At 49.5% G+C, this 17,564-nt stretch overlaps 1 protein-coding gene across 18 annotated transcripts in view; it reads right to left on the reverse strand.

Moving 5' to 3' along the window:
• Positions 1-17,564, reverse strand: part of LOC110257498 (ERI1 exoribonuclease 3-like) — a 96,965-nt gene that overhangs the window by 44,442 nt on the left and 34,959 nt on the right. For 6 of the 18 annotated variants that reach the window (XR_002340156.1, XM_021078348.1, XM_021078346.1 and 3 more), the window contains 2 exons: positions 8,984-9,043; positions 4,663-4,753 (listed from right to left, as the gene is read on the reverse strand). Coding sequence is in view for 16 of the 18 variants with exons in the window: in XM_021078348.1 (XP_020934007.1) it covers positions 4,717-4,753; positions 8,984-9,043 (97 nt within the window). In the remaining 2 variants the exon portion in view is untranslated. Of the gene's footprint in view, positions 1-4,661; positions 4,754-6,813; positions 6,926-8,983; positions 9,044-10,018; positions 10,213-13,361; positions 13,512-13,841; positions 13,926-17,564 lie in introns of those variants that run through there. The other 12 variants (XM_021078339.1, XM_021078338.1, XM_021078340.1 and 9 more) reach the window with 8 other exon arrangements.

Consider the following 17,564-nt stretch of genomic DNA (forward strand, 5'->3'; position numbering starts at 1 on the left):
TGGAGAAAAAGATGAGAAGACAGCACGCAGAGATGAGGTGAAGCTGGGGCAATAGATGAGATCACCCTGGGAAGCGTGAGTGTGTAGCATAAAAAGACAAGACAGCTAGGAGATCAAAGAAACACCAATATTTAAGAAACACTAAATTTAAGAAAAAAAGGAAAGAAGCCTCTGCAAAGAGGAATGTGGCGGCAAAGTCAGAGAATCAGGAAACACTGGTAGAGCTAAAGAATGCTTCAAGTGGTCAACTCTGCTGAATGATGCCAAGAGGGCCCAGCCTGGCGCCGGCGAGCATGTCACTGGCTACCCTTTCAGCCTTCATCTACCTCCCCCGACTCGGGACCGGCCCTGCCCGACCGTGCTCTCCCAGGCGTGAGGTCCCATTGCCATGGGACTCCACTCCAGGTAGCAGCAGTCTCTGCTTCTCAACAGTCTTGGCTGTGTGACCCTCTGTAATCCCTGTTGAGTACATGGCCCTGTATCAAACAGTGAGCAGGGTAATCTGAGCAAGTGTCTAGGGGCTTTTTGCTTTTTTAAGTCTGAGACATCATGTTTATTTGTACTTGGAACCACAAGGAGCGAGGCTTATGTCATGTGGAAAAGGATGAGTCATCTTAAAAAAAAAAAAAAAGAGTGTGAACTCAGGTGTGACTTTCACACAGATGCTCCCACCTGCCTCCTGACTGGGTCTTCTTCATGATGAATTAAGAACATATAATACAAACAACTTCAGGTCAGAGTACTGAAGTAAATGACTAGATCTCATTTTCTTTGGCCAGACAGCATAGTATTAAGTGCTTTCCCCGTTGGCAGTCTTATAAATTATCGTTATTTTTTTTTTCAGATAGTTTTCTACCCTGGGTTGCAAAATTAGTTCAAATGGGCTCACACAAAATTATGTTAAATGATGAGCAAGTATCTTCTGATCTCCAGATGTTCTGCTCCACATCGGCACAGTGTCATCAGGGGTGTGGCACACATGCCTCAGGAGGAAGGTAGGGAAGACACTCAAGTCAAATGCCAGCCAAGCGTTCTGACGTTCAACCTCTGATGAAGGGACATCTTCCCATTCCAAAGCTGAGGCTGAGCTGGATGAGGGTCCTCTCGATAGACTCTGAGCAGGCCCCGGCCCCCAGAGCAGTGTCTGACAATCCAGACCCTCTCTGAAGGGCCTCTTCCCGGACAGCGCTGCCGACCACATCCACACTCCCATCAGCTCTTCCTGACCCCTCGCCAGTGCACCCCTCCCGTCTCCCCAACCTGCCCCTCTTCGAAGCCTCCCAGGCCACTGGCAAAGCCTCTGGTCTACCTGTGTGTTCAGCTGGTAAACCCAGGTCTTCAAGCTACTGGCGAAAAGCTGAGCTCCTCAGAGGCAGCACCTGTGCCGGTGTTGCTGCCTCCACCTCACGCTCCCACCAGGCCAAAGATGGAAGCCTTTTACCGAGAGAACCAGAGAACCAAAAGGCCAGGTAAGCAGAGAAAAGAGGAAATTGGTGAAAGAACGCTAAACTCTAGAGAAGCTTCAAGAAACACCCAGGAAGGTGAAGGAAAGGTAGGTCAAGTAGGGAAGGCAAGCCAACTGAGCCAAAACCAAAAATGTCATTTTTTTTCTTTTTTTTTTTTTTTTGTCTTTTTAGGGCCGCACCCATGGCATATGGAGGTTCCTGGGCTACGGGTCCAATTGGAGCTTCAGCTGCCAGCCTATGTCACAGCTACAGCAATGCCAGATCCAAACACATCTGCAACCTACCCCATAGCTCAGGGCAATGCCAGATCCTTAACCCACGGAGCGAAGCCAGGGATGGAAACCACAACACCATGGTCCCTAGTTGGATTCGTTTCCACGGCACCACAACAGGAATTCCCAAAGTATCATTTCTTAAACAAGTTTCGAAGGAGAATCAAATCTGCATCCACAAAATTAAAACCCACCTTGGCCGGATCTGTGACAACAGCATCAAAGCCCATGTAAAGCTGCATCTCAGCCCATCCAGGCTGACAAAAGACGGACACAAAATGATTCTGTCAGGATGGAAGCAGATTTCTTTTTTCCAGTGGGATCTCCGCTGCCACTTCAGTCCCTGTTTCTCAGAGCCTCACTAAATCAGACTTTTTCCAACAAAGGTGACATGAAACTGGCTGGGGGTGGGGATGGGGGGCGGCAACAGGAAGCAACCATGGCTCTGAGAAACAAGGGTGGGAAACGAAAATATTTGCTGAATGCCCGATGTTAAGTTAAATCTGAAATGGATGTCAAAATAGGAAGCAAGCCACATCCTAACAAGTAGTGGGTGTCAATTCCCCACCACCCTTGTCAGGCTCATCCACAGGCTTTGCTGAGCGCCTGGGAAGGTGATGGTTCTGATGAGAGCCATCCAATGAGAGGCTCCAGGACCACAGAGAAGCTGTGTGCTGTCACGCAGCACAGCTTAGATTCCTCTCTGGCTGCTTTACTTTGTTACAATTTAATTAAGAGCCTTCCCAGCAGTTAGGCAGAGTCCTGCTCCTAAGAAGCAGCCATAAACTCTCCTCCCCCAACCCTGCCACCTGCCTCCTGCCTCCTCCCTGCACACTGGTTTTCAGAGCTTCACTGGCCTTCCTGACCCAGACCCAAATTGGCCACCAGTCTGCCTGAACCACCTCTTTTGGAAGCTGTGTGGCCTTGAGAATTCACTTCTGCCTAGCTCTGAGCCTACCAATTGGAGCGTCAGTGTTTAATTTTGCTTTGTTTTGGTTGTTTCATCTACCAAAGGGAGATACCACCTCCTACCCAAGAAGGTAGTCAGGAGGACTGGGTGAGCTATGGTCCATGCTCATTAAAACTTGATTTCCTTTTACATCTTCTTTGATTCTCCAACCCTAAGCCTCTTCTTGACTACATCAGTGCCCACAAAGATGCAAAGCAGCCTCCTGAGTCACCCGGATCTGCCCAGGCCTGAACTGGTGCTGCAGGGCCAGACCCAAAGAAGACAGCAGCCTCTGAAATTCCTCTCCTTCTCCTGGAGAAACCCACGCCAAGCTTAGGAGGCCCAGCCAGAGAGGCCCCAACGTCACGCACAGGGAAGCTTTCCTCTGCCCACACGCATCACACTGTTCACAGCTCTCACAGAAGGTGGTGAAATCAGGCCTGGGCCATGAACACGCCAAAGAGAAAACACCACTGGGAGAAGAGGGGTCTCTGAAGGCAAATTGGAGAAACTGGGCCTCTGGCCTGGGCCACCAGAGCCCAAACACCAGCACTCTGGGTGTCAGCCTGAACCCCGCCCCACCGCAGATGGCTCCTCCTGTGCTGGAGCTCCACACCAAGTTCCTTCCCCACTTCAAGCGCTCAAAGCTGCCCAGGATACCCTCAAGGAGAGCACCAGCCTTCCTCCCCCTCCTCATCTTCTCCACAGGACCATCCCCCCACCCTGCATTCAACTCTGCCTCCAGGCCCAGCCCCTACAATCTCCCTGACAGTGAACGTTATCCAGAAGCTTTGGGGCTGTATGGTGTGCAGCCAGCAGCCAGCAGGCGCGCACAACTTTAGAGACCGGGGAGACGAGGCGAGCGGGTGGTCATGGGACTCGGCCTTGCTCTTCCTCCCACCTCACCTCGAGGGTGGGGTCCAACAGCAGGCTGGACAGCCACCTGGGTACAGAACTTCACCCAGCTTCCAAAAGGCACATAAAAAGGACCTTGGTGAGAAAACAATGCCTGAATTGGTAGGAAATGTCACTCCAGAGCCTCGACTCCCTACCCCCACCAGTACCCCACCCTATGCTCAAAAGCTCGCTCACACACACACACACACACACAATGCTTGCTGCTGCCTTCAGTCACAAAGAACACAGAAGTATCAATTCTATCAATCCTCAGCAAACAGTGCCCCCACCACCTCCATTCCGCTTTCCTTCCCCAGGGGCTGCCTGAAGCCAGGTATCCATGAGGACAGACAAGAGGCAGGAGCATCAGCCCCAAGAAGGAACCAGTTCTGTCTTCTACAACCAGGGCAGGATCAGGAGACAAAGGAGAACAAGCAGTGAAGACAAAGGAGGAAAGAAGAGGCTGGGGACTTGGGCAGCTTCCTAGAAGCAGCCCTCTCTCATCCCCACCACTAGGCTCTCCATGGGGTCATCAGGCCTCATATACCAGATGAGAGCCCAGCCTAGTAGAAGGGTTAAGAGAATGAGCCCTGGAACCAGGGTGCCCGGGTTTGAATCCTGGCGTTGTGTGTTCTTGGGCAAGTTATTTAACCTTCTGGGCCTTAATTTCCTCATCTATAAAATAGGAATAACAAGAGGATCTAGGGTTAGTAAATGAGTTACTATTTCTAAAGCATTTAGAACAGTAAACACTATGTTTTTGGTTTAAAAAGAAATGAAAGACCCCCTTTTAACTCCCTCCTTTCAGGGCAATAACCGGTAGCCCCACCACAGGAAGACCCGTCCTGGCAAAGGCCAGAAGGCAACAGCAGTGCTGGGCAGGTCCTCGGCTTATCCACTCCCAGCTCCAGAGGCAGAAGGCAGGGCTCCCAGCCCTCATCTTACCTGCTGGCCCCCAAGATGCAGGGACTCCCTGAACCCGCTGCTCTGTGGGCCTGAACATTGGAGCCTGTGAAAGGCAAAACCTGGTCCTGCAGCTTCTGAACCCTGCTGGCACAGGAGTCCTGCTCATACTCACATGACTTTTAAGTCGAGTCTCCGCAGGTGACAAAAACTGACTTGACGTTTGGATCTAAGAGGCCTTCCTTCGCCATCCACTCATCGACCCTCTGAAAAGTACACAAGAACAGATGAGATGTTCCTTTTCTTCTTCCCTGAGTCTGTGAAGAGCCACAACAGTGAGACGCAGATAAGCTGCTTGTAATCAGAGCAGAGAAAATTGTAATTTTAACCCGCCACAGCTCCACTCTGGGCTCTCAGCCTTGGCTCAGAACTATGGGGGCGCTCGCAGGGCTATCCCTGCGGGCAGATCCCACAAGCCCGGGTGTGGGGGGTGGTGGGCAGGGAGGCCCTCCACTCCCCCACCGCCTGGGAGCCCACCCTGGACGGGATACGGACAGATCCCAGTCGGTGCATCCAAATGCCTTCAGTCCTCAAACGAAAGCCCAGCCTAGCACGACACAGGCTATCCTGGGCCAAGAGAACAGGCTGGAAGGGGGCCTCAAGCAGGGAACTCCAATTCATAGGTTCATTCACTCATTTATTCATTCCACCCTCCTACCCAGTGTTCACTACCCAAATTTACGAACTTGGGTATTCGCCAAATGAAGGGGAAGTTAATTTTCACCGTGAGTCAACAGAAGAGACTCCTCTGCCGGGCTGGAGCCCCATCCTGACAACTGGGAGAGCACTGCCTGCTCCAGGTGCCAGAAACTCATAAACTGGCCCCAGACTTTGTGCTTCTTCTCTCCTGGTTGGGGATTCAAATTCAGCAGAATCTTTTGAAAGCTGAGCTCAATGCCTAGACAGGGAAAGAAACTGCTCCCAAACACACTTTAAGTCTTTCTTTCCCTTCACCCTTTGATCGGTTTTACTATTTGCACTCACACTGGAAGTACAAATACTAAAGTCAGTATATAACAAGAGAATTATCATAAAGAATTCATGAATCATTGCCGATTTTTCAGAAGATCCTGGGCATGGGGCGTGAGCACAGCAGATCACACTGCTACTTCACTCACACAGGAGGACTATTTTTAAAGGCTGTAGCACGTAGTTGTTAGAGCCTTGGAAAAGTCAGACGCATCTGGGTTCTAACCTTGGCTCTTCCATATCCTGGCTGCGTCATGATGGGAAGTCATTTTAAAGTCATTTAACCCCTCTGAACTTCAGTTGCCTTCATCTATAAAATGAGGTAGGATGACTAACCTTACTGGGTTGTTTTGAGAATTATATGCAATAATGTACTAAGTGCCTACCTAAAAATAGACAGCAGATTAGGGATGGGGGGAGACAGACAAATCATCGTAATATGACATTATAGAGGCAGCAGTGGGGAGGCACCCAGAATGCTATCGGACCAAGCGGAGGCAGAGGCCAGCCCTACCTTTTACAGGGAAAGGAGTCAGAAGGGTTTCCTAAAGAGGATGGTAAGACTCCAAGCCTGGTGGTTGAGTATGCTTGACAGGGTGGAGCACAGGAAAGGATACTCCAGGCAGAGGCAAAGGCAACATAGACATTTGGTATCTGAGAAGCAACTGTGTACCGTCTGCCTTCCCCACCAGACTATTGGCATCATGAAGGCAGGGACGCACATCTGTGTTCTTTCACTGTCTTAATCCTGAACCCAGCACAATGGTTTCTCAATAGATATTTGCTGATTCACTAAAATATGAGTATAGAGCAGTGTAGCTGAGTCGGTGACAGAAAGGAAAAGCAGGAATTGAGGCTGGGGGAGCAGGTTAGGCCAGATTGTGAAGAGCCTCGTGTGCCCAGCAGGCAACAGAGAGCCCATGGGAATCCTGGGCTCCCTGGATATCTCCGAAATCCTGGAGGCCGTGGCCCATGCCGAAGCAGTCCTTGAGCAGGGCCAAGCATCTCATCGAGTTTCACGGCTACAAGAGCCCTACCTCCTGGGACATCGGGGCTGCTCCCCAATGCCAGACTCTGCACAACCTCTTCACAGCATGTCCACCACAGAATCCTCAACTCAAGGGTCGCCCCAGCAACTAGTTTCTGAGCTTTGCACTACTGAACAGTTTGTCTCCCAGCCATTTTGGCTCCACCCCTTGCACAGACACACACACACACATGCATGCACACATCCCTTCCCAAGAGTCACCTAAAGAATATAAGGTAGACTTTATATAAGAAAAGAGGTAAGGCAAACCTGGAGCTCCCTAAGTCAGCTAATCACGCTCCAGTTCACTGGCCTTAAATCCCCAAGGTAAGTGCCCCACATGCTAGGGGGCTCCCCAACGCCCCAATTCCTGCACAGGGTCCTGGAAAAGAGAGCAGAACAGGACAGGACTGTCAGGAGGCAATGCCCAGCAAGACCAGGCCTTCCCCGTGAGAAGCGCTTACTGCTCACTGGGGTCCTTGGAAGCTCAGGGTCGAGACCCTTTACTCATGCAGCAGACATTTAATGAGCAGCTTCTGCTATGGGCCTGTCCCAGGACGTGATACATTGGAGTCAGGCCTTCCCTTCTCTGAGTGGATAAAGGATCGGTGGGACCACCAAGACACCCCCCAATCAGCCAGGCAGCCCTCCCAGCTCTGAAGGTCTAGAGGAGCCCCGCCTGAGCCCGGCTTAGGACAAAAGTGTCAGGCAAACATCCAGCTGGCCATCTGCTCAGGGCCTGGGCTGGGAAAGGACCAGCTCTTTAGCTCAACAACCGACTCAGAGCTAATGGGACAAAGCAGAGCCCAGTCTGGTCCCCTTATCCTACCTGAGACTCCCTTTCTGGGCCAATGCCAGCAATCTTCCCTCTTCACCCACAAAATCAGAGCAAGTAGCAGAAAGTAGCTTCCTGGATGAGCCTGGGTATCCACTGAGCACCCTGCTCCAGGGCTGGCCCGGGGTCAGCAGGAGGAAGACTCCTAAAGACCAATCTCCCCTCCCACCAGCGCTACTGAGGGAACCTCCATAACCTCAACAGCCCTGGTTTGGTGCTAGCCCAGAATATACATCGTCCTCCCAGCACCCCACCCAGAGACACGCCACAAAAAGGCTGCCTGTCCCCCAGCCTTGTTCTAAGGTGCTGGCTGAGAGACAGGGATGGAAGGGTCCCTTCTTCTCAAGTCTGGTCTTGGAGCAGTCCAGGCTGAGGAGCCCTCTTAGTCATAAGGGCAAATCTCTTCACCCGAAAAGAGGATCAGTGGGGCTAGGAGGCACCTCAGGGGTCATCTTCTCCCAGGCCCACCGGAGCCTGACCGCTTACAGAGCCCGGGCCTGCACAATCCCAGGGACAGGGAACACGCCCGTCCACCAGATGAGCCTAAATCTGTCTCTCTGGCCCTGGTTCCATCCCAAGGAGCCCCAGGGAATCCAGTCCTCATTTCCCTCCCCCAGGGGACAGACCCTCTGGGCTTGAGGAAGAGCTCTTCCCTCCTCTCCTGCCACCTCCCCACCTCCTCTAGGCTGTACCTCCAATGCAGAGGTGCCCCGCTATTGTCCATATGCTCTGCCCTCTCCGGTCACAGGGGCCAAGCTTTGGGCTTATGGCTCTTAAAGATAAATACGGCACCTACTGAGACCCACAGGCTTTTTCTCTTCTCCCCTCCCCCCTAGAGAGAAGGGAATGGGAACGGGACCTTCCCCCTCTCTGAAAACCCCTGGCCAGAGAGGGGTGGGAGACAGGCTGAGGCCAAGCACTGCTTCCTTATTCCCTCAGGCTGGAGCACAAAAAGCAGCATCTTAACCTTTTCCAGCTCCCCGAGGAGAACATCCCACAGGTGTGGTCTCTGCCAAGGGTTCTACAGCCTTTAATTTGATTTTCCTCACAAAGGCAATTGTTGTAATTATTCTGATCAGGAATCATTACCCAGGGCAGCCTCTGCACCCCTGACAGGAACAATGCATCCAGCAGCAAGCTGCAGTAAGGCAGGCAGGCCCAGCCGCGGCTCCTGGAGGAGCTGACAGCAAACAAAAGCCTTTGACCTGGAGTTCTGGGCCAGTTAATCAAGTGCTCACATGCCACAACACTCAAGCTAAACAACAACACTCAAGCTAAACAACACTGCCGGTCCCCGGGCTCGGCTCCCCTACTCCCAACCCACCCAGCATATGGTGCCCGAGCTGGTGGCACAGGCCATGGGCTAGGAACGGGCAGGGGCTCCACCCACTCCCAGTGGCGCTTGGACATCTTGTCAGTAACCCTGATGGGAACAGCTGGAGATGACAGATCAATGGTTCAATACTCTCAAGAGCATGTCACTGATGTGACAGCAAATGTTATTCTAATCAAGCCATAATCATAGTCAAATTACATGGCTACATTCTGGGTGGGGGGCAGCAGGAAGAAGGTCATAGGTCAGGAATTAAAGGTCACTCAACCTACCTCCAGCACTTACTGCAGGCTTGGCTGACCATCCACCATGGCTTGAATAACACCGGTGAGCTGAAAGGAAGGAGAAAGAGCCAATGGGTGGAAAACCTGGGCGCAGCCACTCAGAGCTGGACGGGATCCTCTCCTTTCTGTCTTTCTCCTTCTGTTTTGAAAGACTCCGAACTGCACAGCTGCAAACTCTGAATCTGACAGGAGCCTTGGGAATCGAGTCCCAGGACACAGGGTGAACTCCCCACAAGGTCCTGTCCGGAAATGGACATGCACAGCTACACTGACCACTGTTTTAGCTTTTGTTTCGTAAAAAACCTGATTTTTACGTGCCTTTCGTATTCAAGAGGCTCGGTAAGTCCCCGCAAATTACAGTCTGAAGTCAATTCATCTCCAAGCTTCACAGAAGTTGCTGTAGAACTTGGGGAATGCTCACACAGGACAGGCCCTGGCTTCCAAGTCCACCTCCTCTCTGGGCCCCAATGTCCAGCACCTCCCCTCAACAGTGCTGAAGGGCTGGGGGAGCCCCCAGGCATCCACCCTTCACCCTGCATGCCTGGGCCCTCAGTACCAGCTAGCCGGGCAGGAAACAGGCACCTTCAGCAGAAAAAAAGCCCACAAACCTAATCTAGAGAATTTCTAGAACTCAAGGGCCTCAGCTCCACCTAGGTCAGGCTGAGGTTCAAACGAGCTTGTTGCTTTGCTTTGTCTTTGTTTTGAAGTGAAAATATCCCTCAATTGCAGACTAGACAGGCTGCCTGGAGGGTCTGCAGCAGAAGGCCCCCCGCAAAGACGTGACTCAGCTTGAAATCACCAGGGCCAGGGTGCCCCTGGCCACTTCTACACAGAGGAGCACCTCAAGCCTGCTTGGAAACTTCCTTTTTTTTTTTTTTTTTTAAGTGTTGGGGATGGGGATTAGACTCCAATTAAACTATAATTACATTTAATGAATACCAAATACCCAACTCACAGAACCCGCTGGCTCTAAGAGGGAAGGTTATTTTCTCATAGTGACTTACACGGAATGGTAATACACACCTTTTAGGGAAGAAATTTTCATTTTAAGAATGCTGGGTTCCTCTAGGTGGGCTTCTGTAGTTCATCACGTCATTATTAGATGGTATTTTAAGGAAGTGTAAGGACACAGCAACTCTTTTATATTCCAGAAACTGTTTTTATATTAACCTGTATTTTAATTGGGTAACAGCTGCTGCCTACAGACTTCCCATGGTCTAAAAGGAAAATAAATTAGAAAGATTAACTACACTGTTGTTCCTCGAGGCTTTAACCCACAGCATGCCACCCGGCTGGCACCTCCACACCCTTTCCTTGCTTGGGAGACCAAAGAATTGCCCAGCAGAGGGAGGGCCTGAGCCAAAGAGAAGAAAAGGTTGTCCCCGGAGGCTGGGGCGGGGGCGGGCAGAGACTGCAGCTTTCACCTTGAAGTGCTCAGACTCCTCCTTTCATTTAGTCAACAGCTACTCCCGGAGACCACAAGTGTCTGCGCCATTCAGGATGCAGGGATTCAGCAGCGAAAAGGAGCATGGACACTGCCCTCATGGAACCTGTGTTTTCTTGGTAGTCCCATCCTGTCCCAGCTCAGCCAGCATCCAGGCCCATCGGCCACCCAGGGCCAGACACTGAGCAGCCTGAGATCTGTGTTTTGTCTCAAGCAGGGGCCAGAGTCCAGAGGAGGCCTGGTGCCAACACCAGGTCCAACAGCCAGATGACTGGCTGGCACCATGTGCCCGCCACTGCCCTGTCTCGCCTAGTTTCTCTCCTGCTCAGTTCTTCCATGGCAGTCACATCCCTAAGCCTAGAGCTGGGGCTTTGGGGCAGGACTATCCTGGAAAAGAGGGCCCACAGCCACGCTCCTTGGAAAGCTCCAGGGTCTGCATGCTGTCTCGTGTCCAGTCTGAGTTCCCTGGGGCCAAGTTAGGTCTACTTCTCTTGGCTCACTCAGATGCATACTGAAGGGCCTTCAGAAAGTCTCACTTACACAGGAAACCACTGGCAACCCTGCCAAGAACCCTCCCTCCCTCCCTGGAGATGGGATTTAGGTCAGCCTCTGTACAGGTGCACATGCACCTGCCCTGGGCTCCAGGAAAAAGCACTACACCAAAAAGGAAAACTAGGGCCCTTCTCTGCAGGGTCTCTCCCTACAGACTAGGCCCACCTCTTGCTGCTCTAGGAGGGAAGGGGGTGGCCCCAGGATCCTGGGGCTTTCTCACACCCCTCTCCAGTGGTCAGCAGTCCTGGCATCATCAGTGCAGGAGGAACCTAGTGAGCTCAGCTCCCTTCCTCTCCACACTTCCCAGACCACCTATGGTCCAACAAGACATAGCTTACAGCTAAAGGACTCGAACGCAACCCCCAGAGACATAGGTACTTGAGCTACTGGTTTAAATGGAAGCATCCTTTCAGGAGGAGGCCTCACTCCTCTGCATTAATGTCTCCAACAGACTACATCTTAGCAGCACTGGAGGAATAGGGGGTGAAATCTAAAGTTAGTCCCTGAACCTGATACTGACAACCTGTAAGACATATCAGAAACTGTGAGGAAGGAGGATCAGTGGCATCTCTGCAATGCCAGGACACAGGTTCAATCCTTGGTCTGGCACTGCGGGTTAAAGGATTTGGTATTGCCACAGCTGCAGTGCAAGTCACAACTGCAGCTTGGATCTGATCCCTGGCCTGAGAACTCCATATGCCTCGGGGAGGCCAAAAATGAAAAAGAAAGAAAGAAACTGGGCATTCCTGTTGCAGCTTAGCTGGTTAAGAATACAACTGGTATCCATGAGGATGCAAGTTCGATTCCTGGCCTCTCTCAGTGGGTTTGAGGATGTGCCATTGACATGAGGTGTGGTGTAGGTCATAGGCGCAGCTAGGATCCCGTGTTGCTGTGGCTCTGGGGTAGGCCAGCAGCTGCAGCTGATTCGACCCCTAGCCCAGGAACTTCCATGTGCTACAGGTGTGGCCCTAAAAAGAAAGAAAGAAGGAAGGAAGGAAAGAAAGAGAAAGAAAGAAATGAAGAGAGAAAAAAAAGGAATGAAACTGTGAGCGAGACACGACAACAACAACGAAAAAATTTGTAAAGGTCTACCTTAGGCCTAACCTAAACGTTTCATGCTGCTATTTAAGTCCATTCCCATTTGGGTTAATGTATGTTTGTAAAGAACTTTCACATCCTTTCAATGAAAGGTACTAGAGCAAAGCCAAGTATTATTAAGCTGAGAACCAGGGCTCACAGGCTACATAGCACTCAAAGACCTCAACCACTTAAAGCAGGAGAGGTGAGAGGAAGAATTAATGTGTGCTCTGTGGCTCCTTTCACTGAAGGATTACAGATTAACTCCCACTTCTCCAGACTTGGAAACCACAAGGTAAGGGGCTTTTGACCCTGACTGATAACATGGCTGGTTACTGAGGTACCCCACCTGCACAAGGGCTTTATCCAAGAATGTGCTGGCTTCCTCAGAAACAGCCCAGCCAGGAAGCAACCCAGGACACTCAGTGCCAACAGCACGTCAGCACCCAGTGCTTCCTCCATTCAGAGTTTATCTCCAGCGCAATCATATTCTGACCCCAAGACAGTCTGTTGATTACAGAAGCACTTGTCTCTGGTGTGCAATCTGATAATCAAACCCACTCTTTCTCCTCAGACAAAGAGACCAATAAATCTCATCCTTTATAAGTACAGGTGCAAGACAAAGCCCTTTACTGGCATTTACCAAAATCAGTATTTTTCCTATTTTTTTTTTCATAATGACAACAACGAAAGACTGTACATGGTCAAGGACTGTGCAGCAGCCCAGCTGCCAGAGACAGAGATCTGGGTTGGACCAGATTCTAGAGGTGGCAGGGGAAGGGCGTGAGAAGGAAGGAAGCACAGCCCATCCTATCTCTGCAGAACCATGTCTCCAAGCAGACTGTCAACTGGAACTAAGAAAGGAACTCAAGAAGGCTAAGACACGTTCATTAAACAGCATGTCTACATGTGGGCTACAGACTCACTCAAGGCAGGAGCCCTCTTCCTGCCGCCCAGCACGCTCCCCCAACACCAGCATGTGCTCCTGTGTGTACACGAGCACGCACAGCCAAGGTTCTTAAAAACTTCTTGTGCAAGAGAGAAAATCCTCCCGAAGGAGCTGCTCAAGAAAATCTGGAGGTCCGGGGTTGTTCCTCGTGCTTACTAATGAAAGGCCCTTTCTGGCTGGAACGACCTCCCTTCCTCCCGGCACAGGCATGTGCTCCTGGCCTGGATGAGGGCTCAGAATGGTGACAGCCCCATCCTGTGCCTCTCTCTGCACCTCAATTCCACTCAGTACAGAAATGGGGCAATATTTATGACCCGAGGTCTTCGAAAGAAGATTTTACTTACTCAAAAGAGCAAGTCAACTGTACAGCTGCTCTGGGGAGAGGGAGTCTGACAATATCCATTCGAGAAACAGGTATTTTTACTTGGTGCCAAGCCCTAATGATATGATGAAGATGGATCAGATCCAGTTTCTGCCCACAAGGAATGCACAGTCTAGTAAGGAGACAGAGAAATAATTAAAGTTTAATGCAATGACTGGTGCTAGGCTGGGGTGAGCACAACCAGCCTGGACTCGGGGAAGGCTTCCCGGAGAAGGTGACCCTAAGCGGAGTGCTGAAGGACCAGGAGGAGGATAGGAGCAGCACACAGGCAGGAGGACCATCACACACCGAGGCCAACTGTGACAGGGCAAACTTTGGGTAAGGGAAGTGAGGGGAGATGAAGCAGGGAGACATGAGGCTGGACAGGTCAGGAAGTGCTTTGAGCTCTGAAAGCCTGAGACAAAATGGCAGAATCACGTCTGTAGCACAGCTACGTCCTTACATTCGGAAGAGGCTTCATGACAAGGATCCCACCACCCCCGGGCCTACTACGCTCCAAATTATGTATGTCCTTGGGCGAAACTTTCTAGAAAAAAAGAAACAGCTTTCATCAGAGTCTCACAATCCCTCCTTCCCCTTCCCAAAAAGAGAAGCAGTAGTATGCCTGCTGTGGGGGTAAGAGAGAAAAAAAAAAGCTTTTCCCCAATATTCTCAAGCACCTTCCTGCCAAGGGCTGAGCTCCAGCAGTGCTCTGTTCCATTCCAAAACAAGTAGCAACCCTCCCCACATTTAGGCCTACCTGTCTATGACAGGCAGCTGGAGCTGGAGCCCCCAAGGGGAGGCAGAGGGAGGAGGAGAGGAGGAAAGAAGAGAAGAATACATTATACTTTTGAGCCAGCGGAGGCCTCAGGTATCTGACTGGTTTAAGGAAAGTCTTCCCTACCCTTCCCATAAGGAAAGACATTTTCTTTCTCTCTTTTTTTTTAATTGTTTTTTTAGGGCTGCACCCATGGCATATGGAGGTTCCTAGGCTAGGGGTCAAATTAGAGCTGTAGCTGCTGGCCTACACCACAGCTCAGGGCAACACTGGATCCTTAACCCACTGAGCAAGGCCAGGGAGCGAATCTGCATCCTCATGGATGCTAGTCAGATTCCTTTCCACTGATCCACACCAGGAACTCCCCAGGGGATTTTCATCATCATTAAAATGGTGATTTTTTTTTTTTTTTCTTTTCCAAAAGGGGCAAAAAGGACAGATTAGCGCCCCCTGGTGGTATAGATAACTCCCAGGGGAAAGGGGTGGGGGGTGGGGGGGAGAAGTTGACCCCAGAGGGAGTAAAAGCCTCAACATCGCTGGCTGGAACAACAAAAGGCTTGAGAGACCAGACACCTGGGCAGCTGGATGCCTACCAACAAAAGGCCCACCTGGGTCACCGGCATGATCAAGCCCAGGAGTGACCCTCAGACCTCATAGCTGAGCTAGGTCAGAGCCCACAGAGCCCTCCCAGCAAGAGCAGGCAAGCCCTTCCCCAGCTGAAAGGATGAAAATGCCGCCTAACCCTCCAAGACCCCAAGAAGGTAGTAAAGAGCCCTAACTCCAGCTTCCTAAAAAGCCCCAGATGCCCCGAATTCCAGACCCTGCTCGCTGCCAGTAAATAGGTAGAAGGTCACACTTCTTGCTGTTCCAGGGCCTGCTATCCTGGCCTAAGTAAGATAACAGGAAATGAGTTGACTAATCGCTTATCTGGATTCTGTAAAACTGACTGGCGCCATAGAAGAATTGATTACACATTGAAAGCCCTAGTGACCTATCTCAACTGCAATCTGGCACTCTGCCCAGGAGCCCGCGCAAATGCAGACCTCCGGAACTGTAGAAAAAATGATTGGTCCACGGAGCGCGGGCTCTCGATGTTTTAAAATGATTGGTCCAAGTTGGGTTCATCCCAAGTTCACAAGGATGGTTCAACGTTCGCAAATCAATCAGCATCATACACCACATTAACAAAAAAAAAGTCAAAAATCATATGATCATCTCAATAGACGCAGAAAAAGCATTTGACAAAGTTCAACATCCATTCATGAACAAGACCCTCGCCAAAGTGGGTATAGAGGGAACATTCCTGAATATGATCAAAGCCATTTATGATAAACCCACAGCAAATATAATACTCAATGGGGAAAAATTGAAAGCCTTCTCACTCAAATCTGGAACAAAACAGGGATGCCCACTCTCACCACTGCTCTTCAACATAGTTTTGGAAGTCCTGGCCACAGCAGTTAGACAAACAAAAGAAATAAAAGGCATCCATATAGGAAGAGAAAAGATAAAACTGTCACTGTATGCAGATGACATGATACTATACATAGAAAACCCTAAGGACTCAACCCCAAAACTACATGAACTGATTAATAAATTCAGCAAAGTAGCAGGATATAAGATTAACATTCAGAAGTCAGTTGCATTTCTGTATACCAGCAATGAAACATTAGAAAAGGAATACAAAAATACGATACCTTTTAAAATTGTACCTCACAAAATCAAATACATCAGAATACACCTGACCAAGGAGGTAAAGGACCTATATGCCGAGAACTATAAAACTTTAATCAAAGAAGATGTAAAGAAATGGAAAGATATTCCATGTTCCTGGATTGGGAAAATCAATATTGTAAAAATGGCCATACTACCCAAAGCAATCTACAGATTCAATGCACTCCCTATCAAATTACCCATGACATTTCTCACAGAACTAGAATAAACAATCCAAACATTTACATGGAACCACAAAAGACCCAGAATTGCCAAAGCAATCCTGAGAAACAAAAACCAAGCAGGAGGCATAACTCTCCCAGACTTCAAGAAATACTACAAAGCCACAGTCATCAAAACAGTGTGGTACTGGTATCAAAACAGACAGACAGACCAATGGAACAGAATAGAGAATCCGGAAATAAACCCTGACACCTATGGTCAATTAAGCTTTGACAAGGGAGGCAAGAACATAAAATGGGAAAAAGAAAGTCTATTCAGCAAGCATTGCTGGGAAACCTGGACAGCAACATGCAAAGCAATGAAACTAGAACACACCCTCACACCATGCACAAAAATAAACTCCAAATGGCTGAAAGACTTAAATATACGACAGGACACCATCAAACTCCTAGAAGAAAACATAGGCAAAACACTCTCTGACATCAACATCATGAATATTTTCTCAGGTCAGTCTCCCAAAGCAATAGAAACTGGAGCAAAAATAAACCCATGGGACCTCATCAACCTGAAAAGCTTTTGCACAGCAAAGGAAACCCAAAAGAAAACAAAAAGACAACTTACAGAATGGGAGAAAATAGTTTCAAATGATGCAACTGACAAGGGCTTAATCTCTAGAATATATAAACAACTTATACAACCCAACAGCAAAAAAGCCAATCAATCAATGGAAAAATGGGCAAAAGACCTGAATAGACATTTCTCCAAAGAAGATATACAGATGGCCAGCAAACACATGAAAAAATGCTCAACATCGCTGATTATAAGAGAAATGCAAATCAAAACTACCATGAGCTATCACCTCCCACCAGTCAGAATAGCCATCATTAATAAATCCACAAATAACAAGTGCTGGAGGGACTGTGGAGAAAAGGGAACCCTCCTGCACTGCTGGTGGGAATGGAAACTGGTACAGCCACTATGGAGAATAGTTTGGAGGTACCTTAGAAATCTATACATAGAACTTCCATATGACCCTGCAATCCCACTCTTGGGCATCTATCCGGACAAAACTCTACTTAAAAGAGGCACGTGCACCAACATGTTCATTGCAGCACTATTCACAATAGCCAGGACATGGAAACAACCCAAATGTCCAACGACAGATGATTGGATTCAGAAGAGGTGGTCTATATACACAATGGAATACTACTCAGCCATAAAAAAGAATGACATAATGCCATTTGCAGCAGCATGGATGGAACTAGAGACTCTCATCCTGAGTGAAATGAGCCAGAAAGACAAAGACAAATACCATATGATATCACTTATAACTGGAATCTAATATCCAGCACAAATGACCATCTCCTCAGAAAAGAAAATCATGGACTTGGAGAGAGACTTGTGGCTGCCTGATGGGAGGGGGAGGGAGTGGGAGGGATTGGGAGCTTGGGCTTATCAGACACAACTTAGAATAGATTTACGAGGAGATCCTACTGAATAGCATTGAGAACT

Source organism: Sus scrofa, chromosome 17 (genome assembly GCF_000003025.6).
Source record: "Sus scrofa isolate TJ Tabasco breed Duroc chromosome 17, Sscrofa11.1, whole genome shotgun sequence".
Lineage (NCBI taxonomy): Eukaryota > Metazoa > Chordata > Mammalia > Artiodactyla > Suidae > Sus > Sus scrofa.